Genomic DNA, 17,286 nt, shown 5'->3' with positions numbered 1-17,286 from the left:
GTGTGTGTGTGTGTGTGTGTATACATAGGCACATAAGCATACAGCCCCTAATCAAAATGGGTCAGGGGGGCTCAGACCCTTGTGATCAGAGCCTGACTAGTCATGACAGACACAACAGCCTCAAGGGTTCCACGTGGATTCCAGCGTCCCTACAACGTTTTCACATCAGTGTTATCAGTCACTGTCTGCTGCAACCCTACAGTTTAAGACAGTTTTAGTCTCAATTTATCTATCCATCTAAAAAATGTAGATTATCACAACACAACAAAGCACCTTAGGGAATAGCGATGAAGCTGAGACAAGGGGACAAAATCATTACTGTCTTTTTTTTATTGACAAAAAATATTCAGTATCAGCTACAGAACATCTCCTTTGGTCCAACTACCCAGCACAAACCGCTGCAGGATGACTTATTTTATGTTAGATCTAGAACAGTCTGTCTTATTTACTTCCATTTCAGTTGTTGATGGCTAAATACAGCCTGATAGAAAGTTCAAAAGAATGTTAACGGAGACATAATGATGATGTGACTGCATGATTTGGGGTTCAATGTTGCACACTTATATTCCCAATGTACTGACTTACAGAGACACGTTATCATGAAACATGTCACACAGGACTGCACTGAAGTGTGAGATTACAACACTAAACATAATAAGCTGTGTGTGTCAAGTATGTTGTGTCCACACTGTCTGTATTGATAATGATTTCAACACCTCCACGCGAGCATTTGCCTATTACAGCAACAACCAAGGTAGTATGTTGTCTACCATAAGTATTTGTTTACCATACATGTAGGGAATCTGTAGGTATCCCTGACTGCCTGGTGGTGGTAGAGAGAAAGAAAGAGAGAGAGAGAGAGAGAGAACCACACATGTGGCTGTGTGACCCCTTGGTGCTTATTAATATTCTGTTCACATCAGCCTTCAGCACAGCCTGCAGAGGCAACAGGGGGAAACCCATCCCCAGAGACAGAAGATGATCTGTCGGGAGGAGCCATGACATTGTGGATTAGGCGAAGAAAATGTTCAAAAATGAAAATTGTGGGAGGTGGCAGGATTCATGTGTATTTTTGTGTGTTGAAGCATTTCAGTGATTGTGGGTTTCATTGTGAATAGGGGAGGTGGAGTTCAGTATTCTTTCAAATATAAGGGAATCTGCACTAAATGGTGACAAACAAGTCTGTTAAAAAAAAACAAAAAAAAAACATCTTGGATCTGATGTTTCTTAATGTTTCATCATTCATGTTGACTATACAAGAGGAGGCTAGTTTGCAAGGCAATGGACAACAAATAGAAAAGAAAAGTGAAGGATAAAAGGGAGGCAAGGTAAGGTGAGGAGGTCAAGCAGAAAATAAGAACGGGCCTAAATTCTTCAGCAGCTGCTGGTAATACATGAAGTGTTGTCAATCTGTAACATTTCCTCAAAAAACCACACAGACGCATGTTTCAGATAATGCACAATTCTCTTTACAAAAAGCCCCATCTGCTCTTTAATGAGATTTAATGCTTAGGTTGTCTCCAGATCTCTCACACACACACACACACACCCCACACACACACACACACACACCCCACACACACCACCACACACACACACACACACACACACACACACACACACACACACACACACACACGCACACACACACACACAAAGTTCTTTTACACAACATGATGCCAGTCACATAAGATCATGATGATTTGCAGGACATGCTGACTGTTTTTTCAGCAGACTCATATCACGTTGTTAAGTGCGGGACATGCTTTATCTCCAGATCAACAAACACACAAACAATATGCAAACTGAGGACATATAGGCAGAAAAAACAGATGGCAGGCAGATATTGGATGTAGAAAAAAAATCAGAAACAAAAGGATGGAGAAATCCAGGAAGAAGAGAGCACAGAGGAAGTGAGAAAGAAAAACAAATAGGGAAGAAAGGGTATAGTATAAGGAGAAACAGAAATACATCAAAGCAACTCAACAGACAAGAATGTATATGGAGACGAAGACCAGACAGACTGACGTAGATTCCTGCACCAGACAGGTGGACAGTTTTTTTCCCTGCACCCTAGGGCTTCAGGGTGATTGGGGCAGCGCTGTGATGAGTGAGATGTCACTCAGGGATGTGATGGCACAGCCAATTGGTTGACACTCGCTGGCCCATGTTAATTGCCTGCTAATTGTATGTCACATGAAGAGTGTTGTACAAGCAGCCGAGTAATTAGATCAAGGGGGTTTTATTAAGATATGATGACCCGATGCAGGGAGAGTCACATTTACACAATAAGATGCAGGCGTGTGAATGTATAAATTTGCAGGCAAATTCAAAATGATGCAAATAAGATGAACACAAATATGCAGACGCATATTCAGCACATATTCAAATATATACAGTCATACACATACTAACATTGAAAAACAGATAAAGCTGTTTTTGCATTCTTCAGGAGTCACTCAAACACTGTTTCTCTGGAGTTGAAATGCCACAGTAGTGTGTATTTCTCTCCTGAAGCAGCAGGGAAGTTGAGAAATGGCCAATCTAAACAAATGAAGTGAGGCTTTAATCCACAGTTCTCAGAAATGGAGACAGAAAGAAGCTGTGGAGTGTACAGCCAAGTTAAAGACAAATGAAACACATTTATTTCAGAGCCCTGGCAATGTGGGTGCTAATTGCAGCCAAAAGAATGCAGGCGCAAACACAAAACTTATGTTTTAGGAGAAATGAAAAGAGAGGTCGCTGTAGAAGGGATAGGGAAACAGCTGGGGAGAGGAAACATACATAATATTTAAAAAAAAAGGTTGTAAGCATGTAAATCAATTGTTTTTTTCTGTCCACAGAGGTCCCATTTCCTCTTCCACTCTCCATCCCTCCCTCCCTCCTCCAGGAGGCAGAGGGGTGGCAGATATGCTCTGAGGTTCACTTTGCTACCTGGAGACCGACAGCCTCCCTCAGCTAGCCAATCAGAGGCTGTGAAAAACAGACTCCTGAACCGCCATTGGTGCACTGCTCCCGGGAACTCATTCCACTATCAATAGCTGTGTCATTGTGTCGTCTGGCAGTGCTGAAGCCAATTATACTGCCCCATTTCTTTGTTCACATCGCTTTTCTCCAGCAGACCCCCTTCACGCATATAAGGGCAAAGACACACACACTCACACACGCATACAAATCTCCCCCGACTCGCCAGAATGTCACAACAAGAGACTGAGAAAGTCTGGGAAGCAGGAGGACCTGAAACTTCACAGTTATGAAACATTAATATAGATAAATCAACTCTATATCTTTGACCTAACATTATCCACAATAAACCCAAATGACTAGAAGCATTTCAGACAGCTCATTTGAAATTAACTATAAGTTAAGTTAAATATTTTAACTTTCGAACCTTAACCCTTAGCATAATTATTGTACTGGGTGGTATACAAATTGTGTCAGCAATTTTTGTGGAACTGTAACTTAGAAATAAGTAGGTTAGGTTTATATTGCGCAGTGAAAAGTAAGGTTAAAATAGAAAGTCTGAGACATCTTTCCTTCAACACCTGTTACCTGCTTTTTGTTAAATAGGCTACTAGTAGTCTGTTTTTTTACCTTAACCAAGGGGTTTTAATTGCCAAATCATAACCTTATTTGACAAAAGCAGATTTACATTTGCCTATTGGCACTAAACAAAAAGTACAACTGAAGCTGATGTCATTAGTACTGCAGGTAGTCAGTTATAAACTCAAGTATTTTACACTAGACACTAGATAAAATCGGGGGATCAGGGGATTGTTTTTACGATTACTCCTAAAAGGAACATTAATGTGTTTTTCAATTCATCCAACAGCCACTAAAAACCACAATTGTTGACCTCATGGTGGGGCAGCAGTACATTTATTTCAAACAAGTAGGCTATAATTTCTAACTTTGACAATGTGCACACAGTCAGGTGCAGACCATTGTGAGCTTCATTGCAAGTCTATTAGAATCCACACTATTCAAACAATGTAGCCCTGTTGGGTCTATGTTGTACCAGAGCTAGCAGGATAACACAACATAGCCATAACAAGTGTGGGAGCAAAGGACTTTTAATAAACAGCTATTGAACAACACTCAATGACCAAGAAGACATGCCTTTGTCTCTTTCTTTCAGATAATAACATGTATCTTATGTACTCTTCTGTGTTATTCAGCTAAAGTCAAAACAGAGCTTGCTTTCTGCTTTCCAGCAGCTTGCAGTGGCTTACATGAAGAGGATGCGCTCACATGTTTAGATAGCCATGTGTGGTGTGTTAAACACAGTCACAATGTATGTGTGTAACAGAGAACATACAACACATTCAGACACACACACATAAGAACACACCGGCTACTCAGGAATGCAAATGTGCCAAACATACACAACAAAGAGACAACAAAAAGTCAGCAGGTAGTCTGCTCTCAGCCACTCCCACAATGCTGTTGGTGTGAACGAAGTCAGCTTTTTATTCCAGAGACATCCAGTTAATCATTCCATCACTACCATCCTTCTACTCTCACTGTTTCAATCCCCCAACCTCTTTCACCTGCTCTACTATATGGGCATTTCATTCTTTCTCAAACCTCCCCACTGTTTTAAATGCAGCACTCCTCCCCTTGCCTCTTTTCCAAACTCATGTAGTCACTCAAGCTCTCATCTTCAGGATTAAGGAGACATCTTTATGATGGTTTCCCATTTACTGTAAATCATTTGGATGTTGAAAGCTTTTCCCCACTTGCTTTTAAAAGCCTCTTTCCCCTCCCTATGTTATCCTGACAATTCATTCATCCACAGTAGACTAGGGCTAAAAAAAAAAATGTCCGGAGTAAAAAAGGGGAGTTGCATAGATTAAAATATGTTTAGGCATTTTGAGAATGCAATTCAAAGGTTTAAGTTTATGAATATTAGATTAGCCTATTATTACCATTTGTGCAGTTGTGATATCAACATGTATTCAAAAGATAGAAACTTTCTCTATTCCACAACAAAGTTATAAAACAACATCAGTGCAGTTCTATCACAGAGACACACACAATTCACTTAAGGAACCATTATGTGGATAACATAAGGAACACGTGCACACAAAGTAGAAAACAAAGAGCTGCTGGCCCTGTTAAGGTTTGACTTTGATTAGGATCAGATGCTCGAGAACAACTGCTTATGATTATTTCTGTCTTCAAAGTTACAGTACGATGCACAAATGGATACCAAAAAAAACAAAATGATGCACAGACATTTTGATTTACCATCATCTTTAATCTCAATTCAGAGTTACCACTGCCCTATGGCCTACGTGTGTGTGTGTGTGTGTGTGTGTGTGTGTGTGTGTGTGTGTGTGTGTGTGTGTGTGTGTGTGTGTGTGTGTGTGTGTGTGTCTGTGGCCAAAAAAAGACCATAAATGATGAAAGGGAGTTGGGGCTTTCTGGTTAGATTAACAGGGAAGTTAATGAGGTGAAAGGACGGCGGCAGCAGCTTGGGTTCACTAAAGAACAGAGGGCTTTATTCACAGTGAACAGGAAAGGTGGTGGGAAATGGATTCATTATGGAATGACTTCCAAAAGCAGAACTCACTATTTTCTCTCTGACATCAGAAATGAGATAAGAGAAGAAAATAATCCAGTTAAAATGAAGATAAATCATTTTTGGCTGTTTAGATATTGTGACAACTAATTAAAATTATTGCTTGTATGAAAACAAAACTGTGGATCAGTCTTGAGGAAAATAGTCACATTTAATATTGTATTACAACAACCAGAGGTAAAAATGCCTGAAATCTGGATTAAAGCCCTAAAACTATGCTCATGCTAAGGTGCATTAGCCAGAAACTGAGTGTCCCATTCAGCGTTCCCTGAGTGGTTTCAGTGCCCAACAGCTTTTATGACTGACTGTGGGTGAAGTTTATCATCTTCACTAACATAGACTGACCTCTACACATATTTCAGGTGGCTCTAACGTTTCACTACCACCAGAGAATAAAGGACATGATTGATGCTTTTCTTCCTGATATAAACAAAAAGTAGAGGCAAAGGTTTCAGTCTGTACAAGCTGCAGCAGGACAAAATATCAGAAAGATTTAGGAGGTGTGGAAGGAAAGATGATCAAAGAAAGAAATCACCTCACCTTACAGAATTAAGTTGAGGCCAGGAAACTTGCCTTGCTATTTTGGGCTAGCATCTGCATAGCCGCTATGACACTGCAGGGTATTCCCATAACAGGCATGTACTGGCAAGTTGACCACTACAAGGAGGAGATCGGCGCAAATCATGACTTAGCATGGTTTATATTAGGAAACTTTTCTGAGTCAATGCTGCTGTCGAAGAGATGAGATACAAGCTGATGGTCTTATTGATTGTCAGATTGAAGACTGGTGTGTTTCCTCTGAGTGAACTGGGTGCTCTTTTAAAGTCGCAACATGCAAAGTGGGCTTTTAAGGTACAAGAAATCTCAAAGAAAGTAACTGACAGACAAATGTGAGAGATCATGTCTAACACTCAATTATGGAACATGTTTCAGGTGTCATTGGAAATCCTGGAATTTATCTGTAAAAAAGATAGCTAAATAAACTTATTTTTCTGCTGTCTTTTGGCAATACAATTAGTTTCCCTACTGAATGCAGAAACTATCTGGTATTTTACTGCACAATATGTTCACATGAGAGAAAGAAGGGAGGAGGAGCGGGAAGGGAAAAGTATGGAGAAATGTGTTTTAAAATAATTAACTTTTGCAAAAACACAGGAATACAACTGATCTAGAAATTTCACATTAACACAGCACCAAAGATGACGTGTCCACTTTCAGCGTGACATGACCAAAGAATGAGCCAGTCTCATCATTAAATGACGTAAGACATTTTTAATAGTTCTTTGTAGCAAACAGAATGACTATGTGCATTATTCTGTATACAGAACAAAAAAAACCATCTTGTCTCCATTCAAATACATTAAAATAACCAACTGTAAAAATTCACATAGAAAACAATCTCTTTAAAAAAAAAATGAACAAAAGGAATGATTCAAATTAGAAAAAATATTCCAGTGATGTTCTGTTATCCTTTTCAGTTTTCTAAATCTTTCTCTCCTTAAATGTAGAAAACAGCCAACTTTCAGTATATGGTACACACATTCACCTGGCACTGTCAGATGGGCAGAATAATAAAACAGCACGCGCGTCTGGTTTAACTACATATATGACATTTTGTGCATGGGGTTTTGCACAAATTATTCTGTTACTGGATTAAAATGCAGCACTAGCACTTTATCAGAAAAAGGATCTCTACACCTAGTGTCCTTGAAAACCTCATTTCTTTTTATGTTGTGTAGCTGCAAGTTTCTCCATGTCCAAAGACACACAATGTCATATAAACACCGGTGTTGAGGAAAAAAAAAATAGATCGGTTCCTTAAATGCTGAACTTTCAGACCTACACAGATTTTCCTCAATCGCAGAAAAGATTAAGAACTGATCTTGAATCAGTGGGTTGATAAAGACCGCTGGAGTCCACCCAGTAGTTTTTACATCCTGGCTGGGTATCAGGGCTGGAGTACACACTATAGTATCGTGTTTGCATAGTTATAAATATTGCATGGAGCAGCTGACATTACCTCTCAGGATTCCTGTTGGATATTACACCACAACATAATGGCAACATGTCTGCTGATGGCTACTGCATACAAATAAGAGCAAGGCCAGACATTCTGCATTCAGTGGGAGGGAAAGTGAAAACAAACAGACACACACACACAGACACAGACACACACACACAGACACACAGACACACAGACACACAGACACACACACAGACACACACAGACACACACACACACACACACACACACACACACACACACACACACACACACACACACACACACACACACACACACACACACACACACACACACACACACACACACACACACACACACACACACACACACACACACACACACACACACACACACACACACACACACACACACACACACACACACAGTTTCGGGCAGATTTCCAGTGTGCTATATCCTCAGCAGAATGACCACAAAGCGGTTTATGAAACCTAGGATTTATGACGGCATGGTCGGTACCATACAGTAATTACAGATGGCAACACACACACACAATCCTAAATGCACAAATACACACATTTATGTAGGAAACTAAATAAATGCAGCTTACTTCACACACTCATTTTTACACACAAACACACAGGCATGTAAACTGCTCAGGCTAGTTTTTGTTTGGAAACACCCATTTAAAAGTTTTTCTTTTTGGTTTAACTGACTGTGGAAGACCTTTCTTCTCCAATTTATCTCCACGTCCCTCTGGGGTTAATGGGAATATTCATGTTTATAGTTGTAGGCAGGTTTTCTTCATATCACTGTTGTGGGCACACGTGGTATCTTAGACAAGTTTGTGTAAATCATGTCCATTATTATGTAAAATCTAACTTACGTATGCACACCAGTGAACTAACTCCCTTCTGAGAAAAGATAACACACTGAAACATCCAGGTGATGACTGCTGTTTAACTGGTCCACAACAGCACAATGCGAACTGTGACCAGACAAAACCTGGGAGTGAAATGACAAGACTTGATTTCTATTGGTTGGCACTTTTTTCAATAACAGAAAAATTATTAACATTTACAAACCGTAACAGAGTATACCGGACAAATACAAAGCGATATGTTTCATAGTGTGACAAAGCGCAAAGTGGTCTTGGCCTGGAAAATCCAAAGAAACCCCTATGAAGTACCTACAACATGTGCCAAATTCCAGCCATCCCCAGTCTAAATTTGAGATTTGGAAGAGAGAAAAAAAAAAAAAGGGGTGGATCCCTCCTGAGTCTTTGGAATTGCTCAAGATGCCCTTTGATAAATGACAAGTGAAACAGACAAAAAACATGAACAGATATGTGTACATGAAGAAAGCAATTACATTTTTATGACAATGGCAAAGATCTAAAGGTTGATCACGAGGGACATCCATCCAGGAGTTGTGGCTGAGGTCAGAGCCCCACCTTCATCCTCTGCCACTCCCTGTCCTCCCAGAACACTAATCAATACTACCCTAAAATATGGTCTAGTTAAGACAAGCGTCTGGGAAACGGGGCTTTTTTCCTGTGAACTAATCTGATTGATATTGGCCCCTGAAATGGCTACAAATACATCTGCATTTGGATATCATTGAGTAAAAAACGTTCTGCCCTGTGTGTCTAATTGGACCGAGAGAGAGTAGCCTCCAGTAACTCCTCTAATGACTCAGCTCCTTCTAGGTTAGGCTCTTCCTTCACCTCTGACTGTTTCTTCTTAGCAGGCAGTTTGCTGAATGAAGGCGCGTCTTCCTGCATCAGCTCTTTGGCCAGGATGTTGGTCACTGCATGACCAGCTCGTCGGTGATTGGCTGAGAAAGAGAAAGAGTGAGATAAACAAGTTATTAGACCATGATAATTTAGATGTCATGTTTATGTCATAACAAATCCATACAGATATGTCAGTGCATGCCATGAAGAGACATATCTGTGCAAGAGATGTCTGTGCAAAAGTATCATAATGTTGTCAGTTAGTCAAACAGCACCACATCCGCAGACAGATACTTGACCTGTTCCCTGACTGAACACACAGTCACAAGCATGTGCCTCTGAGACCACCAAACACTTGTGTTTTGAATGATACAACAGAAAATGGAAGCTCCCTTTCTTTCCAACATACACATACATGCAATACAATGACACACAAACACAAATGGCTTAATAGTGCGGCGCCGTATGTGTGTCATTTACTGTGGTATTTTGAGCAATTTACTGCTAATGTCAGATTAGACTCAACTTGATCTTGACAAACTGGGAAACATGAGGAAAAGAGGAAAAACAAATGGTCTATAAAGGACATTTAGAGGAACCGGGCATAATAGAGGAAGGGTGAGTGTGTCAAAGCAAAAAAAGAAGGTAAGACACAATGAGGATGATTCATGCCATAGGACGATTACAGAGGCAGGGATGAATGAAAAAGAAACAAACATGGATGAGAGATCGAGTCAGAGAAGGAAGGAGCTGTAAGTAACGTCAGAAGGAAGGAAGTAGTAAAATAGATTAACACCAAATGTGGATTCAGTGAGGAAGATAAAAGACGCACAGAGAAACAACGAGTGTGACAGATTGTGCCCTGAGGATGTCGTCAATTTCAATCTTACACACACACACACACACACACACACACACACACACACACACACACACACACACACACACACACACACACACACACACACACACACACACACACACACACACACACACACACACACACACGGCAGCAGCGGCCATTTTGCATTATATAGGTCAGTGGGAGATTGTGTTTGTTGTTATGTTATGCCTGATGTGTGTTAAGAATTTAGACCCTATGAATAAAAAGTACGGGACATGTTCACACGCGTACACATGTTCCTGTTGCTAAACTAAACAAAAAACATCAATTTAACAACGTCATGATGCAAACCATAAGCAATACACATGCAAATGAACCATGGTAACAAACAACAAACCAATATTTGACACATGGTTCTGAGGGAACATAAACACACAAAAACACCAGTTACCAAACAGGTCTCCAGAACTAGCTGTGACAAAGACACAATTGAATCTGGGGAGAAAGAGAAGGAGGATTTGGAGATTTAGAGTCATGTTCACAGTTGACTTGTCTTCTTTATATGCAAGCCCCAGCTGGACCTATCAACACAGACAGCTGGGGTGTCAAATTATCATTTCACACACTTTTCTTGGAGGGGCACACAGCTCGCTCTTCATTTCTTATAAACACAAATCCTTCAGAACACTATCTCTCTCTTAGTCAACTCTGAAATATGTCCCCCATATCTATTTTTGTCCCTTACCAAATCTCTCGCTCTCACTCATAACTTTCTGATTAGAAATTATGCAAATGACCCCAAAACCGACAGAAAGTGTGTGCGTCAGTGTGGGTGTTATTCTACGTGTACTGTGCTGAGCTTGTCCCAAAATAAAATCCAACCCACAGAGAAAAGCTCTTCAAAAGGCTGTCAACCCAGATCCTCTACTCTCTCATCCTCCTCCACTCCCTCTTGGGAGAGAAGACAGAGAGGAAGAAGAGAGAGGGGGATAAGAGTCAGGATCAGAGAGTTCTTGCATTGCAGGCAGCATGGGAAAAAAATGCATTTAGACAGAAACCTGCAGATTAAAGTAATGACAGGAACATTCTCAGAAAAGTGCACAATTTCTCTGTATTTAAATATAGTATAATATATATAATATAGTTAAATTACATGAACTCAACCAGCCTCAGAAACGAATACATCCCCTAACAGACAGGTTTCACTGGTCATACTAAGTTAATTTAAAATATCACATTACATAGATACCACAAGAAATAAATGATAAAGCAATATTCTATATAGTTGTTATTGTCAACAGTTCCCATAGAAATACCATAACCAACTATGTGTGTGTCTCTCAAAAGTTTCAGTACATGGCAATGGGAGATCAGTAAATCAGTGCATACATTTTTTTGGATGTCACATGCCAAGTAAAATGACTCGTTTCACTATGAAAATTGAATCTGTTTGGTCCCATTTCATTTGTAAAGTCTAGAAGAGCCGCACAATTAAATCCTTTAATCCAATTCAAGTTAGCGGAGCGCTAAACAAGCGGTAGCTAGCTCGGCTGGCAGAAGTCCCTAGTGCGCCTGCTCTATGAGGGCCACAGCGCTGAAGCAGCCAAGTTATCATGCACTAAAATCAAATGGAAGCTCATGGAGTTCGTAGCTTTCAGGTGAGAGACCAAACCAGTTGTTAAATATTTTATGGAAGGAGCTGTCTATAGTCTGAGAAAACAATCCTGATAAAGAAACAAAGGATTCAATGTCAATTGAGTGTTTTTGGAACTCGACCCACACTACGTAGGGATGAAAAGTCAGGATATCTCGGCCTCTGCTGCTTTGACTATGACCACTTTTCTTTTTTTTTATCTGTCTCTTGCAAGCCTCTAAACATTGTTGAAGTGCAGAACAACAATCCCAATACATACCCCTTTAACATGTGGCACTACAAAGGTGGAAAACAAGGAATACACAGCATGTGTATCCAGAAACTAGCTGTGATGTTGACTAAATGATCCATGCACTTGGCATGAAGTCTGGTGCGTGCAGCAGTAGGAAATGAGACGTCGGGACTCACAACAAAGACTGCTTTTGGGTCTGTTTACTGGTGGGCGTGAGGTTGAGTGAGTGTGTTTGCACATTGAGGGTCGATCAGTGGCATAAAGAGTGAAGTGAAAAGATCATCTGTAACACATTACACTCCAGGAGACTAAATAATGACTGCCTGATGAGGGAAAGAACGCTTTACTATACAGAATGTGAGTGTGCTGACCTTGTGAGGGGAAAATACAAAAACATGGAGAAGAGTGAGGAGAGAATTTGCAGACATGTGGGTGCATGGCAGCTTGAGATGGAAAGCTAACAAGAACTAGGTCAGTGGCACCCAAATAAACAGAAATTCTGAATGGTGTGATGCCAACTGAGGCAGCCATCTTTATTTTCTGATTTTAACAGTGCCATGACTAGAATGGTGCGTTATTTGCAGATGAAGGCTGGACCTCCATCAGTGCCTCCATCTTAGCAGGGACTCATATCGCCCTCCTCAGGCCACTTTGCATAACACACTGCTGCTATGCACTAGAGAACTGTGGGAAAGAGTGACGTCATCTGGCACCACTACTGGCTTGTTTGGGTTAGTATTAACGTACCTTTCATGTCCCTGAATGGGCTCAACGGGTGTGTGGCTTACTGGCATGCCTTACATAAAAATTAAAATTGGACGCATGCATAAAATTTTTTTTAACAAATGTGCCCAATTGTCAAACATATATAGTATATGTGTGTATATATATATATATATATATATATATATATATATATATATATATATATATATATATATATATATATATATATATATATATATATATATATATATATATATATATATATATATATATATATATATATAAAAAAAATGGGCTATATATAGCAGCTAAAGATTATGGCAATGTTTTTCCTTGTATTCTGTATTGAGCAATTTTAATATATTTTATTTGTTGTGCTTCTTTTCCATTGAGATATATTTCTCCCTTCTAATGTCTAGTCTATTGCTTCAGTAGGTGTTTAGTATGTGTGACATCACCACTGTTTCAGTAATTATTTGATTGAAGAGCGCTCTCCTATTGGTCTGATCTATCTCCTCCTGTGTGTGTGTCTTTATGTGTGTTAGTGTGAACATCTGTGACAGCCCAGATCTCTATAAGGGTATGTTTTCTCTTTTTGTGGGAGAAGGCTGTCTGCAGAACCAGCGTGTGCCTCTATTGTTGCTATCCCCTTTATCACCGTCTCTCTGTTGTGACTGGTGCTTTGTCAGTTAGTTGCTTTTGCAATTGGTTGTTCTGGCAAGGGTCATGACCCAGCAGATGGGTCTATAGTGAGTGTTTAGACACGTCATTCCTCTACATATGAGTCTTAAACTGCTTTAAACATACACAAAAATTTGCCCAATATAGCCAAGCTGACAACAAGTCTGTATTCATATGAAAGAATAGACAGACTGTAACTTACCATCTAAAGCAGAGAGCCACAGTGTGATAGTGTTTAAGGCTTCTGAACACCCACACAGATGAATATAGTTACTTTGGCTGATTAGACCTCTGCTCAGGTTGAAAGTGGGCTGGATCTTAGATGGGAATTTATTAGGTCACAATTTTTTTTCTACCAATAAGAATGATAAAACTGTAATTTGTCCTGCCCTAACAGATGCAACAAAGCTAAAAGGAGACTCAGGAAGATGTCAATCAATCAGTCTAAACACACCCACACAGTTCTAGGAAGAGGTCCAATTCGCCTGATTATTTGAAAACATCTGTATGAGTGTTTAGGGCCTTTAAAAAAAAAAAAACTATGCAAGGCTGTCTGTCCGCTGGAACGTATCGTGTGTTGGCATGCAAAGATCAATGTGTGTTTGTATCGGCATGCAAGCATCTGCTGTGTGTGTTTTGTCTTATGTGCTTAAGAGCGGGGTAGACAGACAGAGGGTAGACATCTGCGTATACCCCATGCAGTCTGCTCATTACACACACAGTGAGATGCAGGTCAAAGGTGAGGAGATATATAGCCTCTGCAGCCTCGTGGCTTTCCATTATGTCACAATGCCGTGACACAATAGGCATGACAAAACACTCAAAAGGCCCTTAGTAGTCAACACAAAGTTGGTGACGTTTGTAGTCACCACAGCTGTGCCTAGATAAAAGTAAGAGGAGGGGAAGGCACAGACACTCTTCATGTAATGAAAACCAAAACATGCACAATAGTGGTTACTAGCTCCAAGCGAAAATAATAAAATCAAAGTATGTTTTGTTTCATATCAGCAGATGTAAAAATGTCTATATTTTAAGCATCCACACGCATTATAAAACCATGCTTTTAAAACCCTCAACACATCTACAGTAAAATATATTTGAAAGTTACTGTAAGTGTAACTTTGTAAGTGTTCATTTGTGCTTGGCAGAGAGTGAGTGACAATATAATGTACTGTAAATGAGGTGGTCATAGAAAGTTGGTAGCAGTTAAACGTTCTTACAATTGACAATTTCAAACTGTGATGGTGTTCTTTCTATGATGTCACACAGGTCAGCACACAGGTTATGTTTTTTGGTACATTATGTATACATGTTGCCACAATAGGCCACCTTAGAAGTTGTCCCTAAAGCCCATGTTGCAGGTTTAATTTTCAAAAGAATTTGCACTTATTGATTGTTGGTAATAAACATTCAAACTTTATATGACATTGAAAAGTATCACAAAACATAAAATAACACAAAAAAAGTAGGTCATATTTTACAGTGGTTTACTTTTCTCCCACAATGCATTGCATGACGTCACACTAGGGAGACGATATTTGGAGAGAGAGAGAGATAGATAGCTATAGCTAGCATACCGGTATAGCTAGCAATCTAGCTAGCTATAGGTTAGCTAGCTAGGTAGGAAGGTGGGTACAATTTGTCCGTGTTAGGCGGGCAGATTTTTCAAAGACGGACGTAACCAAGAACTCAATGATCTGATAGTGAAACACAGCTTAAACAGGGGATGTTGTTCGGCTTTACACAAGTTTAGAGCTAGCTAGCGCTACGCCGCCGGACGTTAGCACAACAGCGTTAGCCTAGCCTGCTAGGTAAATATTACGACTGTCTTTGGTGTTGCCTATATATGCGTCCATGTTGTCAACATCATACATGTGGCATTAGTGCACCTTTTGTACCATAATTGTATTGAATGGAATAGTAAGCATCGCTCCTACGAGATGGGTGGGTTTTTGTTACGCTACACACAAAGCTAACTGGCTATAGTTAGCCTGTACGGATGTTAGCGGATATAGCTAACGTTTTGTAGCCAGCAACTTCGGCAGTAGAGTTTTGGCGAGCTAACCACGAAGGCGTTGTCGCCCATAATCAACCTGTAGTGATGTTTAAAATGAAGACACGCATATTGTTTCTTTCCCCTGAGATCCTGGACATTATTTTCATTTATGACGTTAAAGGTAAATGAAGAGTAGCCCGAGTGTGAGCGGTATGAGCTTCCCGACCGGAGGCTCACTCGCCTACAGCACCCGCTCTCCACCGCAGCTTCGCCGCCACACACACACAAGCACCAGCCAAACAGCAACACGTTTTCACCGGAGGTTAGAGGTAAATACTTAGAAATAACACTCGGAGATGCCTTCTATTCCTATATCTAGATAAGTGTACCAGTACTTATCTGAACTAACATGATCCATGTCACTAGATCGAGAGAAAACGTTGACGTTCACTCGCTGCTATTCACTGACAGTAAAAAGTAAAGTCATTGTATGCACTGCTGCGTTGCTAAATGAAGGAGATAAATAAAGGAGACTTCCCCACAATCTTGACAATTCCTCATTTGCCCTCTCACGTCTGTCAGGTTGGTAATTATTCGGCTGCTGGCCTTTCCTCCTCTTCCTCATCCCAGTCAGTCACCATAGTTCTAGTGCCAGGCTGAGACTTAACTCCCTAGAGTGACGTCCTCGCCGAATTCACTCCAAAAACCAGCTAATACCAAAAATGACCAAAAACTAACTTTTAAAACTATTTGGAGACATTTTTAAAAATGATATACATATCTTGAGTGCTTTTTGTACCCAATAATCAACAGTGGTGGTTAACTTGCAACATGGGCTTTCAAGCGTTTAAAAGCCTGGCCAGGTTAGCTCATTTGGTGGAGCGGGCGCACATGTGGAGAGGTTTATTCCTCAACGCAGAAGGTCCAAGGTTCAGGTCTGACCAGTGACAATTTTCTGAGTGTCTTCGCTCTCTTTTTCCCCTTTCATGTCTGGCCGTCCTATCCATTAAAGAAATTAAGGAAATAACCAAAAAAAAATCTTTAAAAAAAAAAGGCATTTAAAAGCCTGTTAATTTTGTTACCTAATGTGCACACGTTTTCCCTGCAGCTTGTTAACCTTAAATGTTTGTCAGTCGGCTTATTTTTTTTTAGATCCTTTGTTGAACAAATATAACATTTTGACAACAAAATAAAGAAAAAACTTTGTAATGACAACTAAGGCTGTTCTTGAGGTCCACGCCCCACACTCTGCTGTGAGAGGATTGTTGTGTCCTCATTTAACTTTGCTCCTGACTTCATATGGACCTTAATGATGGTTATTGAACAGGTTTGATCATTTCCTCAACAAACAGCAATTGAACAAGCTGAATTCCTGAACTCTTGAGACATTACTTATGTTAGTATACACGGTATTGTGAGATGGCCTCATATAAACAGCGTCTGGGTCTAACTGATCCGATTGTATGTAACAAGCTGCAGTAGCTTGATAAGCAATCACCCTAAACCTATTATACCTCACATTGTAATGACAACTATAGCATGCTTTAAGAACCCCAACATTGCTTAAATCTTTGTAATTCAGCTTTTTCAGCTTTTTATCAATTCTTTTTTTATTTATTTTTTTCTGACAGAGACATACTTGAGTATGAAATAAGACTTTCAAACTCACAATTAGGAAGCTATGGGAGCACCTTAAGGCAGCAAGATTCTTCTACCAGATTAAAAATAGGGCAGAAATTCTGAGTGATATCTCTGGGCGCTGGTTAATGTAGGACAACCTGTTAGAAATGGGTTCATGCATATTTTTATTTTTCCAGAACTAAGAAGAATATGCTGGTTGCCACTTGATT

General features: G+C 40.0%; 1 protein-coding gene across 2 annotated transcripts in view; it reads right to left on the bottom strand.

Annotated features, from left to right (window-relative positions):
• Nucleotides 1–6,836: 6,836 nt before the first annotated feature.
• Nucleotides 6,837–17,286, bottom strand: part of diaph1 (diaphanous related formin 1) — a 97,325-nt gene continuing 86,875 nt past the window's right edge. For both annotated transcript variants that reach the window (XM_032527527.1, XM_032527526.1), the window contains one exon: nt 6,837–9,404. In XM_032527527.1, the coding sequence (XP_032383418.1) occupies nt 9,217–9,404 (188 nt within the window). In that variant the 3' untranslated portion in view covers nt 6,837–9,216. The remainder of the gene's footprint in view (nt 9,405–17,286) is intronic.

Source organism: Etheostoma spectabile, chromosome 10, assembly GCF_008692095.1.
Source record: "Etheostoma spectabile isolate EspeVRDwgs_2016 chromosome 10, UIUC_Espe_1.0, whole genome shotgun sequence".
NCBI classification, from domain to species: Eukaryota; Metazoa; Chordata; class Actinopteri; order Perciformes; family Percidae; genus Etheostoma; species Etheostoma spectabile.
This window is presented reverse-complemented; position numbering and strand designations above follow the sequence as displayed.